The sequence below is a fragment of the Stegastes partitus genome, unplaced genomic scaffold (assembly GCF_000690725.1).
Source record: "Stegastes partitus isolate 25-593 unplaced genomic scaffold, Stegastes_partitus-1.0.2 Scaffold1893, whole genome shotgun sequence".
NCBI classification, from domain to species: Eukaryota; Metazoa; Chordata; class Actinopteri; family Pomacentridae; genus Stegastes; species Stegastes partitus.
The window spans coordinates 34733-57464 of record NW_007579624.1 but is presented as its reverse complement, the minus strand read 5'-3'; the positions used below and the strand labels follow the sequence as shown (position 1 = coordinate 57464).

Here is a 22732-nt window from a genome sequence, read left to right as displayed (position 1 = left end):
CAGACATGGTGACTAATTTGTGTTATTTTAATGTTTAGTTGCACAACCTGGAGTCCATCCTTGGAGATCTGAGAGGTTCAAGCTCCGACTTTTATCCAGATCAGGCTGGAGGTGGAGGGGCCAATGACACAGGAAACAAATCCCAGGGTTGCCTTGACGACAGCCTGCAGGGTAAGTGGTTCAAGGATCAAAGCCTATGAGAAGTGACAGTTACACAGAGGGCGGGTGTTATAACATCATATGCGATGATATCAATATAAAATGCCACTGAAACAGCGTCTGGCACCATCATATGCTGTCTTTCCAAGTTTTGTGTTACTCCTACAGCAAATACAAATGTCACTATTTTTCCTGTGTCGTGTCTTTTTTTGTTTGTTTGTTTGTTTTTTTTAGCTGTGATGAAGTCTGTTCCTTCCTTGCAAGATATTGTAGTGATCCTTTGACGAAATGGTGGCAAAAAGTACAGCTTTAGCTTCATAGCGTTAAAAAAAAAAAAAAAAAAGGCTACACTCCGGCTTATAATCACTCCCACTGGAATAACACTTAGAATTTAATTATGTTTAGAAGATTCAAAGCTTTGGATTGAGATGCAACACTTGATGATAAAAGCTGTTTAAAAGTGCATCATAGCTGTATTGAATACTATGAAAAATGCATTTATATCCTCTCTCTCTAAATAAGTGATGACTCATAAGGTTACATACACAGGGAGGCTGAAAAGGTGAGTGAGTTTAGCAGCGCAGAGTTAAAATGGAAGTCTGTGAGCTACATTTCAAAAATGATGTTTTTCTAAATGATTTGGTTTGCAATTTGTATTTTCTAATGAATTGTTTTACCCTTTTAATCTGAACTATATTATTTTGTTGCTGGGTTTTTTTTTTTTTTTAATTAACTTAATTTAACACAGACATCACGAAGAGCTCTTTCTTTTCATACTTGTTGTGTACAGGGAGTCCAGGAATGGGTCCGGGACCTCGAGGCCCTTTCCAGAGGGCCATGTCTATGGATGGGAAGCCTCCTGGTGGGCCTGGAGGAGCAGGTAGACGCCCCATGCTTATCAAGCAGGAGAACATGATGGGCAGCCCAGATGGCTACCCAGGAAACATGGGTGTGTTCACGTGACGCAGTATTTATTTTCTCAGCACAACTCCTCAAACTGTTCCTCTGCCTCCCTTCTTTTTTTGAGAATGTGTTCCCCAGTTTAGGTCCTTGATGATATTACAAATTCTTGTCTTGACTGCTGATTTTAAATATCAAAATGAAAAAATTCAAGACATGATTAAGAAAACCAAATGTTAAGGACCAAGACTGGGCCACACTGCTCTCCTTTAACACTTTGCTGATTCTGACATACGCACATCTGGTGTTGTATCTGTTACCAGGACCAATGAATAGAGGCATGGTTCCCCAGAGGTCTCCCATGGGAGGTTCAGGGGACTGGGGAATGCCCCGCTCTAGTGCCAGCCCTGTGGGCTCAGCAGGACACCCATCCATGATGCGCTCAGGCATGGAGTACAACAATGGCAAGGCCATGATGTCAGGATCCATGGTCAGCCGCTCCAACAGTGTACCAGGCACCAGATCAATGTTGCAGCAGCAGCTCATGGATATGGGTATGTCTGTCATACAGTCGCCAGGTGTTGATGATGTTTGAGGAAAGATCACAAACACAGCCATGTGAAGATATGTACCAGGGAGAAGTATGAAAATATAGAAAAACAAATTTAAAAGTCTGCAGTCACGCTAGCAGCTCTTTGAGGCTGCACTCAGGCACAGCGATGCTTCAAGCTGGATGAAAACATCAGCATATTTCCATATTCACCATCTTAATTTAATCCTGTTAGCATGCTAACATTTGGAAGTTAGAAGTGAACACGTGCAGCTGAGGCTGACAGGGATTGCATTGGCTCTTGAAGTTTAGTTCTTAAAGTATTGAACAAATTGAAATTTTGATCTGATGATGGCATTAATGAAAAAACTTTTTTTTCAGGATTACAGTTCACTCTGGGGTAGACATGAATGTTTATATAATGTTTCATTAGAGTTCAGCCAGAAGATGTTGACATATTTTTGCCTGAAACAAGCAAAGCAGCTCAATGACTATGGACCATGGATTATCATCCATAAAGTTAAGGTAGTTGTCTATCTATTTTCTTCCCCGTTCCTGGGGTCAAGTCAGTGGCAACAGGCTAAGCAGGTTGTTACAGATGTAGCTCGCCCAACAACGTTTTCCAGTTCCTCCTGGTTTTCTTAGGCCACATGAGATAAGTAATTCCTCCAGCCAGTTCGGGGTCTCCTCTCAGTTGGGCGTGCCTGGCAAACATCCTAAGGAAATCATCCAGGAGGCATCCTAATCACATGCCTGAACCACTTCAGCAGGAGCAGCAATTCACCTTAGAGCTCCCTTCAGATGTCCAAGCTCTTTACCCTGTCTCTGGACCCAGCCACACTACAGTGGAAAGTTATTTCAACCGTTTGCATCCACAACCTCATTGTTTCAGTCACTACCCCAGAGGTAATGACCATGGGTGAAGTTTGGAACATATATTGACTCGTAAACTGACAGTTTTGCCTCCGAGCTCCACTCCCTCCTCACCATGGCGGTCTGGTACAACAGCTGCATTACTGCTGATGCTGCACCAATCCGTCTGTGCACCTCACGCTCCATTTCACTGTCACTTGTGAACAAGATCCTGAGATACTTAAACATCAGACACCCTTCTCACCCCGATGGCACCTTTAGATCCTGTCCATGAATGTCACAGACATGATCGAAGACAAGATGCAGACCCACTGGAATCCTGTCTGACATTGTGCCGAGAATACTACCTGACCTATTTTGCTTTAGGGAATGCACCTAGTTTTGTAATTGTAGCCACCTGACATGACATGAATCAACTAAGACATAGAGATTGTTCCTGTCCATTACACCCTAGCTATATCACCTGCAGCATCTGACTGTACAAGTATAAGTTATGTTGTCTTTTTGGTTTAGGAGGCTCGGCTGACATGGGCATGGGCATGAGCCCCTTTGGCCAGCAGGGCCAACCCAACCAATCCCCTTCCTGGCCAGACACCATGATGGGCATGGAAGGCAACAGGTCAGTGCAGCATCCTTTACGGTCTGTATTTAGTCCGTAACAGCTTAAATAGAATGAGAAGACAATTTATCCTGAACCTTGTGGTGAGTTTCTGTGCTTGTGTGTTGTAGACGCCAGTTTGGCAACACCTTGGATGATCTTCTAGTTCCTCCCACCACCAGCGAGGGTCAGAGCGATGAGCGGGCACTATTAGACCAGTTGGACTCTCTGCTGAATAATACAGATGGCATCGCTTTGGAGGAGATTGACCGAGCTCTGGGCATCCCAGACCTCGTCAGCCAGGTAACAAAACATTAAAAATCATACATAAACAATGTAGTCATCTATGTGCTCCTCTAGATCTCTTTTGAAGTGATATAAAAGGAGAAAAGATCCGTTTGCGTATCATGACTCACAAGTGAGCGTTATGTTCATCTTTGCATTCAATATTTCAGCCATGACTCATCATGTTCAGACTGTTCTCTCACTGAAAAGAGATAGATGAGCCCAGAGGAATCTGTCTGTGCTGCCTAGAAAAAGACAATTACAGAGCCAGCCAGTTGGAAATTAATCAATTAGCATAAGAAGTTTGACAAACCTCACTTTTTGTCCTCTTGTCCCGTGTTCTCCAGACGCAGGGAGCAGAGCAGCAGCTGGAGCCTTTTCCTGGGCAGGATCCATCCATGGTGCTGGACCAGAAGCCGCTGTATGGGCAGGGATATCCCGGACCCCCCACCATGCCTATGCAGTCCGGCTATGGAGGGAACCCCATGCAAGGTCAGGCCCAGCAGGGTGGCTTTGGGCCCATTCTCTCACAAATGGGCCAAGGCGGCAGCTTCCCTGGTATGGGTGGAATGGGGGGCATGGGGCATCCTCGTGCCAACATGATGAGACCCAGGATGATGAGTGCCAACAAGCCCATGAGACTTCAGCTGCAACAGAGGCTGCAGGGGCAACAGGTATGATCACAGGCAGATCACTGAGTATTACTTTACATGTAAATCAGCTTATCTCAAGTTGTTTCAGTATTTTAAGTCTCATCTCAGTGCATGTAGTGTGTTCACAGTGAAAGGAAGACAAATTCACATGTACTAATATTCAGAATAAAATCAGCGGTGGTTTTACATCTCAGAGAAAGCAAAGAAATGTCAGGTGCAATATTGCAATTGCTAGAAAATAAATACACTGAACCTTGGAAACACAAGTTGGCTTTTTCATTTTGAAATTGCTGGTAGCATCCCAGAGTTGCAACTCAAGTGATTTCTAATGCATAATTTTCTTGTCATTACAAAAATGTTACAGTTCATTCAGTAGGTTTCTTTTTTTTTCTAGATAACATAATCGTGCATGGTTTATTGTACAGTGTGTATAATTTATCTGTGAGTAAATTTGCTTTTTCGTCTTATGTTATCTGTTTCTTGAAGTTTATGAATCAGACGCGACAAGGCATGGCCATGAAGATGGAGAACCCGGGAGGCAACCCTGGCATGAGGCCCGGCATGCAGCCCGGCATGGGAGGACAGGTAGATGACAAAATCCCCTTAGTTCTATCTAACAGTAATCATTGTAATGCTGTCCTTGTAATGAGACTAAATGTCACATGTTTTGTTGTAACAAGTTTGCCAATTATCTTCACACGTACAAAAAAACATGACTATGGGTTGTAGTTAAGTGCCGCGTTAGAACTAACATGCAAAAAGTTAAACAGAAATGCAGATGATATATACAATGTGAACAGATATACAGTGTTATACGGAAAAGTGTACAGCCTTGTGTAAAATCTCTTTAATGTCAAATGGTTAAAAAAAGTATCGCCATTAAAAAGATAATAGAAATACAGACCCCAAAGGAGAAACTCCATTGCAACAAAAATGAGCAAACCTGTAATCACTGAAATGTAACTGAGTACACAGTATATGGAGTAGACAGTCATTTCTAAACAGCTGAACTGCATGAGCATTGTTATAAAGAATGAGTCCAGAACGTTTGCAGTTTTGGACCTATCTGCTGTGTCTAATCGCATGTTTGCATCATGGCTCCACCTGGAAAAGAATTGTCAGAGATGATGAAAAACCTGACTACGAGACATTACAATGATGGAAATGGTTGCAGGAGTGTCTGTGAAAAATCAGTAAAAACACAGTTCCAGCAAAAATCAGGACATGTAAATAGTATACTACACACCACACGTTGCTTGCACAATCTAGCTCTGAAAACCAGGCAGGGAAGTGCTTCAGACTTGGCAGAGTGATTGGTAATTTCAAGTTTCTGTGACTGCTCAGACAGTTTACAGCATCAGTATCTATGGACAGCATCCAAGAAGAAAAAATCTTGCTCTTCACCAATGAACTCCAAGATGACACATTGCTAAAGAAAAAATGTAAAGAAGCCTGATGCATACAGGGAACACATTCTTTGGTCGGATGATACCAAGATAAATTTGCTTGGCTCAGATGAGGTCCAGCATGTTTGGTGTGAACCCAGTCAGGACTACCACAGTGAATGCACAGTCCTGACAGTGAAGCATGGGGGTTGGAGTGTGATGATATTGCTGCATGGGTGCTTTATAAATGCCTGTGCGTATAGCAAAAATATTGGCTGATGAGATGACTCCTGGTCTGCAGAAACTTGGCAGAAGAGGAATATTCCAGCCTGATAATGTTCCAAAGCACACTGCCAAAATCACCAAGGAGTTTCTAAAGAAGAAAAATGTCAAAACTATAACTTTTTGCAGTTTGAGGTATTTTAAAGAGAAGGGTAGAGCAACTCCATCACTACACTTAAGATATAAAAAATGTGGAGTAAGTTAAATCATTGGAACAGTTCTGTTAAAACAATACCTCAAGCGTGAACAGTGTGTCATAATTTGACTTAAGAGCAAATACCCTACTGTTCAACCTAAAGGTAAAGCAGTTATTGAGAGGTGGTATAATTTTGAATCATGTGACATTTACATGATATTCCACAGGGGTGTACTCATGTTGTAAACTATAGTTACTGTATATACACTCAGTCCTTCCACATGTAAACTAACTTTTCATCATCGTTATGACTTAAGGGAATAAGTGATCTGTAGCATCTGGTGCGAGTGGTCTGCCAGCCTCTTTCCCGAGCCCTTGAGAGTGATACAACTTTATAATTAATCATCCTTTTTATGTAAGGTTTCTTAGTCTTAAGTAACACCTTTATTAATGGCACTCATAATCCCATGCTATTAGCAGAATAACTTTTCAATTATGATTGTGGTTTGTCCTCCAGCAGTACACTTTTTTTTTGTAGTACTTTCATTTATCAGAAACCCCCTCTTTACAGATAAAACCGAACCCAAATTCATGCATGTGAACATATATACCTGCAGACTTCATGTGTTTTTCTTTGGATGTGTAATATTTGCAAGCTATTAATGGATTACCATTGCAACAATAGTAGTATTACTTAATAGAAATGATCACATTATTATTGACTTTTAAATAATCAAGGCACATGTACACTGCTTATTACAGCCTATAAATACATAAATACATACAGTCTTGGTGCAAATATATATCATCTTTGGTGTTTTTGATGCAGCTTTTTTCTGATCTTAAAGGCTACATTAAAGTATTGTTACATTTTTCAAGAGTTAAATCTTCATGAATGTATTTAACTCTTGTTGTTGAGTGAATTTTAAAATGCACTGTATCCACTTTATCTGCCCATTTCTAACACAGTTTTAAAACATTTACATTTTTATAAAAGTATTAAATATGGTTATACCAAAACGACAGCCTGTCTCCAGCTCTTTGATTATGTATTTGTTTTTTCTAGCCGGGCTTCATAAACGCTCAGATGATGGCTCAGCGCAGCAGGGAGATGGTCACCATGCAGATGAGGAGGCAGCGCATGATGATGCTGATGCAGCAGCAACAGCAGCAGCAGGCGGCAGCAGCCGCTGCTGCAGCTGCAGGAGGCTTCAGTCCACCTCCAAACGTCACTGCTCCTGGCGGCATGGACAACCCCATGGGAGGGCCAAACATGGGCCAGCCAGGCCCCCAGCAGTTTGGCTATGGAGGAAACTATGGTGAGTTTTCTGAGCAAGGTGCCCCAACAGAATACTGCTGCTCCCTGGTGGTGAGCCCAGGCACTGCAGGCTTCTTGCTTCACAGTTGTCACAGTTGAAGATTAATATAAAAAAAAAAAAAAATTGTCAGAAGGCCGTTTACATGCACCTCTCTTGCCCCAGAACAAATATTGTAAAGTGACACACTCCCAAGCTACAGGACATTATCTTTTTTATTTTTAGGTATATTTTATTTTGTGTCTGTGGAAAGAGAGGTGATTTAAACTTTATGAATAATTTCCACAGGGATGGGCCAGCAGGGAGAACCCTCTTTTGGCCCATCAGGTGGCAGCCCTCCTAATGCCATGATGCCTGGTCGCCTGGGGCCACAAAACCCCATGATGCAACAGCACCCGCAGGGTGGTCCCATGTACCAGGGCGCTGATATGAAAGGATGGTCGCAGGGAGGGATGGGGCGCAACAGGTAGGACACATTTACTACCCTACACCTGGCTGTTGGGGGAGGAGAGAGATGTGAAACATGGCTTCAGTTTAACCCTTCTTCCGTTGTGCCACTCTTCTTCAGCAGTTCATACCCTCAGCAGCAGTTTGGGCAGCAGGGACCTCCAGGGCAGCAGCAGTTTGTGCAACAGGGGAATCCAGGGCAGTACGGAGGCATGATGATGAACGGGGGCATGCCGAGCAGTGGTGGAGGAGGTCACATGGGCCAGATGGGGGGGCAGATGGGTATGAACCCGATGGTGATGGGACGCATGCCTATGGGGCCTGATCAGGTAAGTGCAGAGTTTGGGAGAGTTTAAATACTGAACTGCTTTTACACCTATCATGTTCTACTCACTGTGGGCAACTTTTTTTACTGCAAGAGTCCTGTCCCTTTATGGAAACAGCACAGCCATGGCCAAAAGTAGAGAGAGCTCATAAATGTCAACTGGCCTGTATATCAAAGTTTGGGGAGGGGGGTTGTTTTTTGTTTTCAAGTTAAAAGATGAAAAAAAAAAAGAAGCTGTTTTTGATGCTTCTTTGTGTGTGTGTGTGTGTGTGTGTGTGTGTGTGTGTGTGTACGACATTTTAGGACAGCTGCTCCCTGAATTTACTCTTGTTGCATCAGAGTCTATGGTATTTTGGTTGTGCGACATACACATGTATGACGCTCCCCCTACTTTATATCGTCTCTATGAACTCTATGAAGAGTTGGGAGCTCCTTTCATTAATGCTTCATTACAATTGCTCTCTGCATGTAAAAGCAGTACTTGTAAAGTCAAGTCACAGGATGTTTTCAGACACAATGAATGGAATAAGCTGCAAAAACAGCTTCAAAAATGAAATCTCTGATTTCACTTGAAAATGTTAGGATGATATATTAAACAATTTACAAATCCAATTGCAGTTTCTATTCTTGCTGTAAATATAAGTGCAACAGCATGAACTCCCTCTGTCTCTTCTGAGATCATTATCTCAGTTTGATTACCTCTTTAAATACAATATTGAATAAATAATACATTTGTCGTTGATCCTACTTTGTGTTACTATCCAGTCTGCTGCAGCTCAGTAAGGAAACACTGTGGAGACACAAAGAGGGAATTTCGTATTAAAAAGTCTTCCAGTTTGAAAGATACCGACTTCATTTGTTTCATATTTACTTGAGCTGACCTTTGTTTCATTTGAAATGATAAACAGGAGGAATACTTTCAGCAACCACTGACTGTTTAGATATTAAATATGAGCTCGTTGTTTATAGATAAACTTACGAAGAAGTGCACCTATCCTGTCTGATTCTGGTAGCTATTGCAAGGAAAGCTATTGCTGTGCACTGAACTCGCTCACTTTCTTTTTCTTTCTTTTCCTCCCAATGATCTAGAAATACTGCTGAAGGTCGGGACCGAAGCGTTTGTCTCACTGTGATCTCCATTCAGAGATGGTAGATGACTGCAGCACTGAGGTTTGTGGAGTGGAGCAGGAGGCGTGTAGTGCTGCACTCCCACCAGACGGGGGAGCGAACTTCCCTTTGGACTCACGGCCAGTAATGTCAGTCTGGCATCCCGAGGAAAAAAAGACAAGACCGACTGTCACACGAAAACACAGCGTTCCTAAAAACTCAGCAACACTGTGACTTCTTTACACACATAAAGACATAAAGATGGTCAGACAGCACCCCTGTGATTCCTCTCATAGACTGTAGTGTGATATTCCTCTCTTTATGAGCGGTGTTGCGTGCCTCAGTAAGTGCACACCGCTCTGCTGGACCAAACGCTGATGGTGGACAGACACTCGGACAAACGTCGCTAAGACATCCTCTCCTTTGTCGAATGTACCATGAAGCTGTATTACACTTTTTAAACGCGGGATTCCTCTCTTGCTCCTGGAACTCCGTGGGTTTTTTTTTCCTCCGCCGTCTCTTCGCTGCTCCTGGAGGATCTCTGTAAACGCGGTTCTCGATGACGAGCCATCAGATTGTGACACTCACATGAATGTCATTAAAGCAGTAGCACATTGTTTCGTCCTCCAGGGCGCCGCCGGGCTAAAGTACGACTGAATTACTTTGTTGGCTGATTGCACTTTAAGGAAAAGCCAACATCAAAAGGATTGTGGCAATATAGAGGCCTTTTTACCCAAGAATCAAAGCATAGCAGCAGACATTTTACTGTTTATTTTTGTGTGCGTGTTCTCCAAAATTTTTTTTCCTCTCTGAAGAAGAAAAAGAAAAAAAAGAGGGGGGGCTGTTGATTGGAAATGTGTAAACTTGATGATCTTTGCTCTGAAGCGGGAACCAGTAGAAAGGCAGTAAGCACAGATTTTATCCAACGCTCTCATCGACAGATTTATTACAACCGGAGACATTTTTAAGTCGTTTTAAAATCACTCTTGAAGCAAACACTATTCTATAAGGATCAAAACTCCACTTATATTTCTACAGATTGGTGAGGTGGTCATTTTAATCATTCAAGAGGTAATTTTTAACTCAGATATTTTGGTTACCTTGCACCAGTTTACAGTGTGAGTGCAGAACTAAAATCGATTGCCACTTATGAAATTACATGCAGATTTGGTCACACTGGAGGAGCAAAGCGTTTCAGTGTCGACATGCAGATCTTTAGCAATAATCCTTCCTCCTGGTTTTCCTCTGAGGACAAAGCTGAAGCATCGTTTACCTAAAGCGACGGTACTGCAGTATTAGACATGATGTCTTGTTTTGAGCTCCCCCTTTTTTGTCTGTGAATATGAATTGTAAATACGCTTCAAATGTACTATATATAAATATATATATGCTTTTTTAGGTCACATACTGTTTTTGCACAGATTGTAAGGCTTGATATTTAAAAGTGTAATTTTCTTATTCCGTCATAGGTCAGCTTTTATTTTCAGTACTTTAACCATTGATTGGAAAGGAAGGGCCTCTTTTTTTTTTTGTTGTCGTTGTTGTAAGCAGTACATGTAGATTTTCTTCACACTGCCACTTTTCCTTATCTCAAAAAGCACTTTTTTTTTTTTTTTTTAATTTGTGCTCCTCAAATCATAAACTTCTCTTTATTTTTCCCGAGGACATAGTCTTAGCTACAGAGGTGCTAGTGGGTAATTTTTTTTTTCTTTTTTAATAAATTATTTTTCTTTTGACAAAAATTAAAAAAAAAAACAAAAAAAAAACACAAAATATGCCTATACAAAAAGAGTTGACACATGATTGTGTTAGGCTTCTAAGGGCCCAGATGTCTTACCAGTATGTGGGGTTGATATTTTCTGAGCCTCATGCTTCCATTTTACGACTCACTCCTGAGGGTTTCTGTGCTTTGAGTTTTGCTTATTTGGTCGTTTCAGCCTCAGACGCGAGACTTGCGGAAATCAGTCCCTTTGTGTAACTGTCCATGTTTGGTTTGTTAGCAATTGTTTAATCCTGATGGAAGCAACGCAAGAAGGAGTTTAAATCCTCTAATTATCTGTCAGTCTTGACAGGTGGTGTTTTGTTTTGGGGTTTTTTTTTTTTCCAGAGTTTTCCTTCGTTTCTGTTGTATTTCCTGTGAAACTTTCGTGAAGAACTCTACCTTTGAACACATGCTCAATCCAAAGATTTTTGTTTGTCATTCTGCAGTGCGTAGAAACAGTTCCTGACGTAGATCGTGCAAGTACTCATGTGTGCTTTTACTGTTGCACATAACCTATAATATACATCGAGCTAAGTATGTTTAATTGCATATATTATACCCCATCCGTATGAAATAGAGTAGAGATGAGTCTGGTTCTGCTGAGGTGCTTTGAGTTTTTTGTTTGTGATTGTTTCTTCCTTTCTGTAGACCTTATGGCCAGTCGAATTGTGGTGCTGCAAACCTTTATTTCACAGGAGAATGATTTTAAGCTGGAAAGGGAGGTTTCATTCATGATTGATGTCATTTATGTCTCAGAAATAATTGCCTGGAGTTGTTTTCTTTCAAAAACTACAGTCTCAATGATGAATACGAAAGACTAATCTGCAAATGTTCAAAAAAGAAAAAAAACAGTCTGTTTTGCTTTAAAGGAAAGAAACTCATCTCAGTGCATCGCTGGAGCTAAAGAAAAGAGAAAAACACATCTGGGAAACATACAGTCATTGTTACAGGATGTATAATACTGTTGCATTTTTTTCTTACCTTGTTTCTTGATGTTAATATTGATGTAAATACAAATTTATATTTAAACATTACAATGTCTGTGTTGTGGGTTTTTTTTGCAAGTTTGATTTGAAGTGACTCATCAATTTTTGATGCTGCAGCAACAGTCCAGGAGCCATCTCACGCTTTAAACGCCGTTTCGCTGCAGTAATCGGGGCCTTTTCAGGAGCAGAGGGTGTTCTGGACGGCTGTGATTTTTGTGTGGATTGGAGCGATCGGCATGTGGAGGGAATTCAGAGTGTGAAGGACGTCTGTGTTTCAAGTCCTCGGCTTCCTCTCAGGCTGGCTGTTGTCAGTGACATTCACGTCCACGCTGCCGTCTGCAGCCTCGCTTTCATCTGCTGTTTGTTTCCTGCAACTGGTCACCTCCCCCTCAGTGAGCTTTTGTCATTAATCATCCCACTTTCTTCCCTCCTCTTAATGATTTTGCCCTCCTGTGAAAAGATCTCACACACCCCCCTCGGGCTGTCCCATCCTCCCAGCCCTGCTGCTGCTGCTGTTACTGTGCCCAAACCTGCAGCCTCCTGTCAGCCTGTTCAAAGCTTTAAATAACTTCTACTTTTCAGACTTGAGTGTCCTGTTGGAATTACAGTCGCATCCTAAGAGCTTCAGTAAAAAATGGCTTTTCTTTTAGGTTCTTGAAGACCTTATAGATGAGAGGTCGAACGTCTCAGTTGTTTTCTACTGAAACTCCCTGGATTAGCATTACCTGGATGACTGGGAATCTATAAAGACAAATTACAGTTAGAGTGTGAAAGTAAGGACTCCAGGTTGGTGTGCACTGACTCATTCAACCTTATGTCAAAAACTACCGCTGTGTTTAATTTCTATTAAGTTGTGTCTCTAAAACCGATGATCCCTTAACTTTTCTTTTAGCACAACCAAGTAGACGTTTTGTTTTAAGGTTAAATGTTTGACTCAGAACACGTACTAGATGGATACACTGTTTTATTAATTTAGTTTTAAATAATAAACATTTTAAAGCATAAAAAACTAAATATCTGCAAGGGTGCCAGAAAAATAAATAGATAAATAAATGGTGGAATACTGTAACATTAAAATATGGTAAAAGTAGCTGCAAATATTAGTAAAATAATTCAGTTTTTAGCAGATTTAAATGCAGTACATCAGTGTAGTTTTATAGTCTCATATTGTCATTAGTTGTACAGATTTCCAATGTGGACAATATGCACAGTTTTGTCCCTGTTTTTGTTTGTTTGTTTGTTTGTTTACAGTCAACATCTAAATTAATATTTTCCTTTAATTTAACTAATAAGATAAAATCTTAAATGGCATTTTAAATATGTTGCTATTTTCCATCCTTAATACGCAAAATATTTCTTATTACTGTAAAATAACTATATTTTGTGCTGATTTAAATGCACTTTTAAAAAAAAGGGTAACTTTATAGACAAACACTGTAAAAGAATGCAGATTTTTTTTTAAATATGAACATTGCTTACAGGTTTGGCCTGTTTTGGAGGGGATCTAACATATAAATTAACATTTTTTTGGTCATTTTGTTACCTGATTTAACAAAGCAAATCTAAAGAATAGCATTAAATTGTTTAAAAATAAATGTACTTTTTTTTAATAACAAAACGTTTGTATTTTACAGTGTAGGCAAGAATTGTAGTTTCGACATTCAGGCCGCCCTCAGTATGAAATGTAATACTTTATTCAAACACAAGTTTCTCAGAGCTGCAGGCATATCTGCAGACTGTTGTTCTTGTTTAAATAATATCAGTTAAAGCAGTTAGAGTTGACCCTGTGCTGCTCCAAGGTTTCCACAAACTGCCTGTGTAGTCTCAATCAAGCAAAGGCTTTTTTCTTTCCTTTATTTTCTTTTCTTAAACGTCCTTCAGATTGTTTAGTTTTATGCTACAGCATCCAGCAGTTCCTCTGTGGCTCCACTGCTCCTTAAAACACAAGTAAAAGTGATGCTTTCATAAAACCATGAATTAAAAATGAGGCATCTGGTGCTTGAGTTGTGTAATTTTCTTTTTCAAAATGCCTCGTCTATTCTATTTATTTATTTATTTTATTGGCTAGATGGTCCATACACATCCTGGTTGGATCACATGGCCTGCCATCCTTCGCAGAGACATTTGGTCTTCCCTGCTCTCCACTACACAAGATATCAAATTATTCAACTGTTCCGTTTCATTATGTCAACGGCCATGTGGGGGTTTCCTGCGTGTGCGTGCAGCAGGCTTCGGGGTGGAGCAGGAGGCGGGATGCGCCGATGGGAAAAGACGCACCGCTCGTCTATTGGACCAGACGCAGAGTGGGCGCACGTTAGCGCCTACCGAAGCTAGAAGACTTTGTGTTGTTTTTTTTCTTCTTCTTCTTCTTCTTCTTCTTCTCCGGGACAGGAGACAAGAGGGTCCGAGACACCTGTCAGGAGGACTACACATCCAAGAGCTGCATGTGAGGCAACCGGAGGCTGCGTGTTTGGCCATGGACGCGCTCTTATCGTTATTATAAGCTGTCCACGGAGCGTAAAGTTAAACCGCCGCTGTCTTCCCCTTCTTCCTTTGTGTTACAGTCTCTCTTCTTTTTTTTTCTTTTTTTTGTATATTTTTTTATTTATTTCCACCCAAGCCGCATGAGTTCGCCGCTGTTTTTAGGTCAGCTGGTCGGGGTTCCGTTAGAAATCATGCACCCCACCATGGAGAAAGACACAACTTACACCAAGATCTTTGTCGGCGGCTTGCCTTATCACACCAACGACGCTTCACTTCGGAAATATTTCGAGACTTTCGGGGACATCGACGAGGCTGTGGTGATCACGGACAAACAGACCGGAAAATCCCGAGGATACGGCTTTGTGAGTTAATCTTAAGTTCATCTGTAGGATAAACGAGACTCCGAACACATGTAGAGCTGGTGTTTAATTACGGTTTTATCGCTTTAATTGGGAGATAAAAACACTGTTGCAGCCAGTATTGATTTTAAGAGACTTAATCTATATGGTTAATTGTCTTTTTTTTGTAATCTCCTCCTTTTATTTTCTCTTGCTGGCCTTGGAGGCTGCACACACACACACACACTGCCACTTTGTTCAGGCAGCAGCAGCAGCCATGCGCAGGGTGTCTGGTGGTGGCAGTCACATGCTTGAAGCATGAGTAGCAGGTTATTTCTTATAAGTGTGTCATCAATTATCTCTGCACTCCCAAAATACTGATGGAAACAGACACACCAGATGAGGGACACACTGTGCTGCTGTGTGCAGCAACAAGCACACACACACACACACACACACACCCACAGATACACTTGACTTAAGCTGCTGCAGCTGTGGACAGATGTTTCTATCTGCTGTGTTTCTGCAAAAACAGAGAAAGGAGAGAGGAGGAGGAGGAGGAGAGGGGGGAGGGGGTCCTTGGTCTCTGAGGTGTGACATGTCAGTTGGTTGGGTGAGATAAGGCTGCAGTTTCTCTCTGACTTCCTCCCTCGCAGCCCTTCCCCCTTCCTCTGCCAGGAGAGCTTGTTTAGTTTGAGAGACTGTGAGTTTGTGTGAGATAAGGAGAGAGCGATTAATGTGTATTGGACTTTTAAGTTATCTGCTGCATGTCCGATCAGCTGAGGCGAGGAGCAGCGTGTGTGTTGCTCCTCTTTGGGACAGTGTGCTCATTTCATCCCTGACTTCCCTTCGCAGACTTAATACTCTGCACAACCTCTGTTTGCATAAGAGTCCAGAGTCTGATGCTGTGAAACGAAAGCAAGCGAGGCTGTTTTGTTTTTTTTTTCACTTTCACTGTCCCACTTTTGTGTGTGTGTGTGTGTGTGGTGGAGATGTCTGCAGCTGTGCTTTACCTTGTATATTAATTGTAGCTGCACTATGTGTGTGTCTTCACCTTCATCACCTCTTCCAGTTTCTATCTGCCCACTCTTCAACTCGCTCCCTCAAGGTAGATTCCAGTTTTTCATCCTTGGCAGCCCAGTGTGAACCAAACAGATCTGCCTCCCACATATCAGCCCACACCAGACCCAACACACAGCTCAAGCTCCACTGGCAGCTTTAAAACACACAGAATGCTCCTTTCATGTAGTGGAGTCAGTGTCCTCTCTTGCATTTTAGCAAAAAAAAAAAGATTGAATCATTCGTGGACAGCGGCTCCCTCGGGGTCACCCCTCTCTGTGTATGTTGCTTCATCTTATGTTGGCGTCCGAACTGCAGAGAGAGAAGCTTTCATGTGATGCAGGATTGTAGCCTAAAGGGTTTTTTATTACCAGTGATATTAATCAGTAATGCTGTCATGCTGTCAACAGGTGACCATGGTGGATAGAGGGGCAGCAGAGCGGGCGTGCAAAGACGCAAACCCCATCATCGACGGCAGGAAGGCCAACGTGAACCTGGCGTACCTGGGAGCGAAGCCTCGCAGCTCACAGACAAGTTAGTACCTGTACAGGATGCACATGGTTTAACCGAATACCCAGCTTACAAATCATAGAAGTTCTGGCATTATTCTATATTTATTTGACTGTCAACAAATCCCATGAAAAATTCAGAAATGCATTAGCCCACCTGCCAGTACTTTACAACTTCCCCTGCCTGTTTGCAGCACTCAGTCCCATCGTGCCCACTGGTTCCTGCTGGAGGCGTAAAACTTTAAAAAATGGGTCACAAATGGAAAGTTTTTACTTTTCAAACAAAGCTGAACGATTCCCTGCTGGACCCCAATGCTTTCAGCAAATGTCACTAAATCACGAGTAAACTGTAAATTTACTGGTTGTAGATAATACAAATATAGGTGAGTTGTAATTAAAGGACATTTTGTCAAAATACTCAGAAATGCAATGACAGCACAGGAAAGCAAAGTGTATTAATCCTCTGAACCAGCAGCAGTGTTTCTGGGGTTTTTTTGTTTGTTTTTTTTGCTCCTGGCACATTTTTATTCACTATGGACCAATGTTTCACTGCAATATGAAGTCCTGCACTCTGATGGAAACAGCATGAAAATGGCTAGAAGTAGAGAGAACTCAGAAATGTCATCTGTGCAGAATGAGACAGTGAGTTCAACTGTCATAAATCAAAAAGTAAAAGAAAAGAAAAGACAAAAATGCAATTCATTTTACAAAAATGGAAAAAACCTGGAATTGATGCATCAGCATTTTCCCCACACGTGGTACCAATACTGGAAAAGTGGTGACTCTACATACTTTAGTTGTTTGGTTTTTTTACCATTTACATTTTTAGTCTGTTTCTATAAATGCTTCTTTTTTGCTCTGTGTGAACACAGCCTGCAGTTCAGCTGAAAAGTCCATGAATATTTACCACCAACTGTTGGTTGCAGCTCAAACACTAACGGCTTCATGGTTGCGCAAAGGAGAAACAAAATTTTATTTTTTTACAGAATCTGGTTAGAGTGAAGAAGTTATTTTTGGCCATTAGAAAAAGGGGGATTTTGATGAAATATCACATTTTTATATTTAGATTTGTTTACATTTTCCCTTAGAACTGATGAGTACTTCAAAGACCATTGCAATTCCAAATACAAATAAAGATTCTGGGGTTTGGACGGTTAAACTAAACATTCAAGGGAGTTTTTAAAAGATGAGTATAGACTAAGTGAGATTTGATGCTTGAGAAAATGTTTTGAGCAGCAAACTGTGGACATGGTAAACGAGGGTTGTTTGGAAATAAAGTGTGGAGCCCATTTTTATTATAATGAAGGAATGTGTCACCCAGTGCAACAGTGTGGCCCACTGATGTGATCTTAATGACTTTTTGGACAACAGTGGACATCTACTGCAGTGGAAGAAGCTATATGAGGCCTTGGTTGTTAAAACTTGTCAGTAGGATCAGTTTATTATTGGTTTTGGGATTTTCAAGGGGGGTATTAATAAATGTAATAACACAAAGTACCACTTGGCTTATCCCAAAAAAATAAATTAAGTTGATGTCTTTGCTTCCTTGTCGCCGGTGGCTTGCAAAGACTTGTTAAGAAGTCTAACATACCACAGCAAATATTTTAGGAAGTAAAGCTTTATTCATGTAGCACTTTTGAAATCACACAGTCACAAGTTCTTCAAAGTGCTTCACACAAAAATAAACTATAAAATGAAATGGTGACAGACAGAGGAACCAAAACATATGACAGGGATGGACATCTTTTTTTTTTTTTTTTTTTTAAATGAAAAAAAAGTTGTACTGTAAAAGTGGGTTTTAAAAACAGCCCAAAGATTCAGAAGATGGGATGGTTCCAGTTAAAAAACTTTTTTAGAGCCACTGCAGGAGCAGGGCACTGAACATTGTCAGGGACTCCTCACACCCTCTCCATCAACTGTTTGAACTGCTACCATCAGGCAAACGTTTCCGGAGCATTAAAGGAAGAACCTCCTGAATGATCAACAGCTTCATGCCATGAGCTGTCAGAATGCAGAACTGCTGATCTAAGACATGCAAACACTTCTTTATTTAAATTGCTTTAAGTTATTGGATCCTGAAGAAGTGCTCTTTCATCCTTCCTGTACAACTGTGTATGTACAGCAAAATGACAATAAACTTGATTTGATTTGAAAACAGCAATGACGCAAGCGCCCTTCGTTCTGCAGATGGATCGAGAGATGGATAAAAGGCTGAGATATAAGAATTGTAGTGGTCGACAAGTAAAGTCAGCAACGAGAAGATCAGACAAATAACTGGAGGCAAGGCCATGCAGTGTCTTATGTGTATTCATTATTCAAAAATTTTGCTAAAGCCGACTGAGGGAAGCAAGAACAGGAAGTATGTGGGGCTGATGGTTAGTTAGCAGCCTGGCAGCTGCATAATATTTATAGTAGATTTTAGAATATATAGTGTAGAGTGAATTACTTTAATCAAGATAGAAAAAAAAATCAATAGTCTGATGTCCATAGAAGAGTAGCTACATCTGATTTTAGTGGCAAAAACAAGGACAACAGGACAAGACTTAGCAGTTCACCTACATGTAAAGGATAAAGCACCTTTTAGGACAGCAATGTTCACATTCTGGACAGAGAAGATAGATAGCTTAAGACACGAGTGGAGGAAGCCATCTATGTTTAACTGGAACAGCCATGTTTAAACAGAGGAGGAGGCAGCTACACCACTTATCAGGTACCTACAGTGCAGTCCTGAGATCCCTCCCCTGAAAATGCTGCCTCCATTGAGTCATCCCTGACTTGGCAGTTGCTCAACCATTCACACCCCGATGCGGTCATTGAGAAGCCATTAGCCATATGATTTAAGGGTGACAATATGAATTTACAATCAATTTATATATCTGGACTCACAACCAGTCGGTTAAAACTAAAGAAGCTTCTTGGACGAGAGCTGAACCGTCTTCAGGAACCAAAAGGAGAAGTGTTGTTGCTTTCTGCTGAAACACTTAAGATTTACACTATTGTCAAAAGAGATATGATAATCAATGATGATGTAAAGATAGTTGTTGTTGATGTTTGATATTTGAGTGAACTGGACCAATAAACTTATCAGCTGTAGTGGCGCTTGTCAGGTCCAATTCATAGAATTTCTGTTTGATGAGAATTTAGATGGAGAAAATTGCATCTTTGGTTGCAGCTAATGGAGGGTTGGGCAGCTGATTCCAGTTTATGGGTTTAGCAGAGGATTTAGGGGGTGTGCTTAAAGATTTTAACATTTTTTCCTGTGGCCTGCGTGTTTCTTCAATTGTCTGCAAATTGTTTGTTAAAAATGCAGCGACGCAACAAGGCGTTGAGCGTCTATTTTGCACTGTTTGCTGAGAGTTGAAAAATGTTCAACTTTGGCTGCACACTGCAGTCAATACTGTCCCTCTTCATCCGGTCATCCAATCACAGTGGAGGAGGGGCAGTATGAATACTACACTGTCCAACCATCACATTTTACTTGTACAAGCGCTGAACAAAGGCTAAACAACAACGAGGGAGACGTTACCAGTGCTGGTCTCAAGTGTCCAGGTGACGTCTCTGGACTACCACAATGTGAAAAATAAATGCTCGGAGGAACATTTCGTTCACTGTGGGTCTACCAGATAGTCAGCTGAGTCAGCCAGCTGATACCGGCAACACATTACTGCCACAGATATTCTGTATCATAGCAACCAACGCATCTTAGGATGGTGTGTAATTGGTACGGCAGATTTTTGCATCACAAAGGTTCATATTAAATATCACAGAATCTTAAAAGCACAGAAAGAAGCAGCCAGAAATATTCCCTGCTTGCAACAACACTGAATGTGTTTACATTTTGAGTGTCCTGGTTATGATCAAGTGTCCCAGTTATGTGCTGGTAGATGTTGATACTGCAGCATGGAAACACCTTATGTAGGTTTCACCCCTTTCTCTCCTGTGCCATGCTTATGTTCCTATACTAGTGAAGCTGAATGCAGCAGTGGGTTAAATGGCTGAAATGTAAAAAACCTGCAGGTAGGCATTCGAAAATCTGGATGTTGTTATGACCATGCATACAGAGATATAAATAATCATGCACCGTGTAAACACCACATCCTGGCTGTGATCAAAACCAGGGTAAGACCGAATGTACTCATTACCTTACTGAGAGCGATCTCACTGTGATGAAAGAATAAAAGCGGCTAAATGGTCGTAGTTAATGGATCTCAAGCAGGTTTCAAGTCTCTGCATGTTTGTTTTTATGTTTCACTGAAACTGGCTGTCTGGATGATAGGAAATCAATCTCAAAGCCAATAAATGTATGTACAAATTTGTGGTGAGTTGGATAAATCACGGAAAACCACTGGTATGCTCGTCACCCAGCCGGCTGTCTCTGCTCATTCCCACCATACATTCATTCTTTGTTTGCTTGCATTTATGCACAGCTTTCCTGCCGCCAGGCTTTTTCAGAGTTAACCACCACCGCACATGCTTCATGCTTCCCCTCCGACGTCTGGGTGCACACCAGACCTTGACAGCAGCTCTCCCTCGCTGGTTCATTTAAAGCTCGCTGGCTGGAATACAGTGGAGTGTAGGTGTGATTGACAAACAGTGGTGCCAACAACAACTGACTGTGTGTCCTTATTCCTGGGCCAGCGCTGCGACGCAACTCCCCGAGCATGCAGCTGATGGGAGATGGCAGCGCTTGGTATTTTGTTATTGTTCGTGAGAGCAGCGAGAGAATAGGAGAGGGAGAGAATACGAAGAGCAAGTGGGGATGGGACTGTTAAGAGTAAGAAATAACAGCGAGTCTGTCTCCCCTTTGTCCCGGTGAAGAAAGAAAATGTATTTAGATATTGGTTTGAACAAAAGAGGAATAATGATGTCATGGCAGTGCAATGTGAAAAGAGGAATAAGAAGGGAATGAATAGCTGGAGGAATGTGGATGTGAAGTCAGAGGAGGGGCAGAGAGCAGGAGGATAAGTTTCTCCTTTCTTACTCAGCCTCAGCTGATTCCTGGTGAAATCTGGAGGCAGCGAGGTCACAGATGCTTGTGAGCGAAGAGTGCATCATTATTTGTGTGAGTGTGCGCTCAGGGAATAACAGTCAGTCTGTGGTACTCTCGTATCCATGCTAACATCTGAGCGAAACAAACGGAGACAGAGAAGGAGAGAATCGGCTCTGTCCTTGTCTGAACGTCTCTCCTGTTGTGTGCACTGCCGATAGCTAAAATATCCCTCCTTACTGCTGCCTCTCTCTCCCTCTTTGTCTTTGCTTACAGGTCTTTCTGTTGGAGTTCAGCAAGTCCATCCTACGTGGGCTCAGAGGCAATATGGGTAAGACAAAGAAGAATCAATACCACTGTTTCCACCTCTCTCCCTCTGTCTCTCACCTGCCTCCTCCTCCTCAACACAATACATTTCACTCCTCCGTCCTTGACATTTGTGAGCACTTGCTCCTGTTCTGCACTCGGGCCGTGGTAGTTACTGCCACTCTGCCAACGTTAAAGAAAGAAAAGTCCATCGCAGCACGAATGATGCTTGTTTAAACATCTCAAGTATGTCTTCAGCCCTGCGTCTGTATCTGTATCAGAACACTGTATTCCGATGCATCTTCTGTTGTCTACTCTGTCTCTGGTCCATTAAACACATGAGAAGCTCAATTCTGAATTTCACTCACGCATGAGTTGGGCTTCACTGAGGCAATAAGCCAATTAGGCAAACTTCCCTCCATCCCGTCTCTTTTTTCCCATCACGCACACGCATTTGTGCACACAGAGATTGTTGCATCAACATCATGCCTCCTATGATTCAACATAGAGTTGTGTAATGTGAAGAGATGCTGTTAATACGATGATAGCTAACCCTTTAATGTCTCTGGGTGAATTAGCACAGTGGTTTCAAGAGGTCACAAGATGGTTCCTGAAAAACAAGAGCGTATACCAACGCTGACATACTTTCGTTGACAATGCTACGATCTTGACCTTGCTAAGTATCAACTGGAGTTGAAGCTTGCCCTCATTGGCACTTTTAAATGTGGCGTCGTCACTGCTGGTGCAATTTGGTGTCATTTGGCTGGTTGCACACCTCACAGTTTATTTAACTGCACCAGGATTGTTAGATGGCACAAAACTCGTGGAGATGGTTGTGCGATTTGGGAAAGATGAGATGTTTCTGCTAGGGCTGGATGATATAGGTGAAGTCTATCACGATAAAATGTTTAATGTCATCAATAAAATGGATATTTTTTATCCATATCACCCATATGATAGACTATTGCTTTATTGCCCAGGACTATGACCCCTACATTAACTTGTATTTTTTCTGTGGTGACACGATTTGATCAGAAGAAGACTGCAGCGGGTCAAGCGCATCATGTTGACATAACAGTTTATCATCAAATCATTTTTAGCATAGTGTTTAAGTATGCTAACATTTGTTAGTATGTTTAAAACACAAAGTACACATGAGGCTGGGACTAATCAGATGTCAGTAGTTCTGCAGGAAGACGTGTACATTTTCATCACTGGTCCATCTTAGGGGGGAGCGTGAATGTTTTTTTCCACATTTTACGGCATTCTAGCCGATAATTGTCAA

General features: G+C 41.6%; 2 protein-coding genes across 2 annotated transcripts in view; both read left to right on the top strand.

Annotated features, from left to right (window-relative positions):
- Nucleotides 1–11812, top strand: part of LOC103373047 (nuclear receptor coactivator 3-like) — a 31359-nt gene extending 19547 nt beyond the window's left edge. Inside the window, 11 exon segments of the mRNA XM_008302844.1 lie at nucleotides 39–171; nucleotides 950–1108; nucleotides 1383–1613; nucleotides 2996–3101; nucleotides 3212–3383; nucleotides 3713–4039; nucleotides 4505–4603; nucleotides 6888–7140; nucleotides 7426–7603; nucleotides 7706–7913; nucleotides 8999–11812. Of these exon segments, the coding sequence (XP_008301066.1) occupies nucleotides 39–171; nucleotides 950–1108; nucleotides 1383–1613; nucleotides 2996–3101; nucleotides 3212–3383; nucleotides 3713–4039; nucleotides 4505–4603; nucleotides 6888–7140; nucleotides 7426–7603; nucleotides 7706–7913; nucleotides 8999–9010 (1878 nt within the window). The 3' untranslated portion in view covers nucleotides 9011–11812.
- A 2293-nt stretch (nucleotides 11813–14105) lies between these two features.
- LOC103373045 (RNA-binding protein 38-like) overlaps nucleotides 14106–22732 on the top strand; it is a 27083-nt gene continuing 18456 nt past the window's right edge. The window contains exons 1-3 of the mRNA XM_008302843.1: nucleotides 14106–14610; nucleotides 16056–16179; nucleotides 21418–21472. Coding sequence (XP_008301065.1) covers nucleotides 14389–14610; nucleotides 16056–16179; nucleotides 21418–21472 — 401 coding nt within the window. The 5' untranslated portion in view covers nucleotides 14106–14388. The remainder of the gene's footprint in view (nucleotides 14611–16055; nucleotides 16180–21417; nucleotides 21473–22732) is intronic.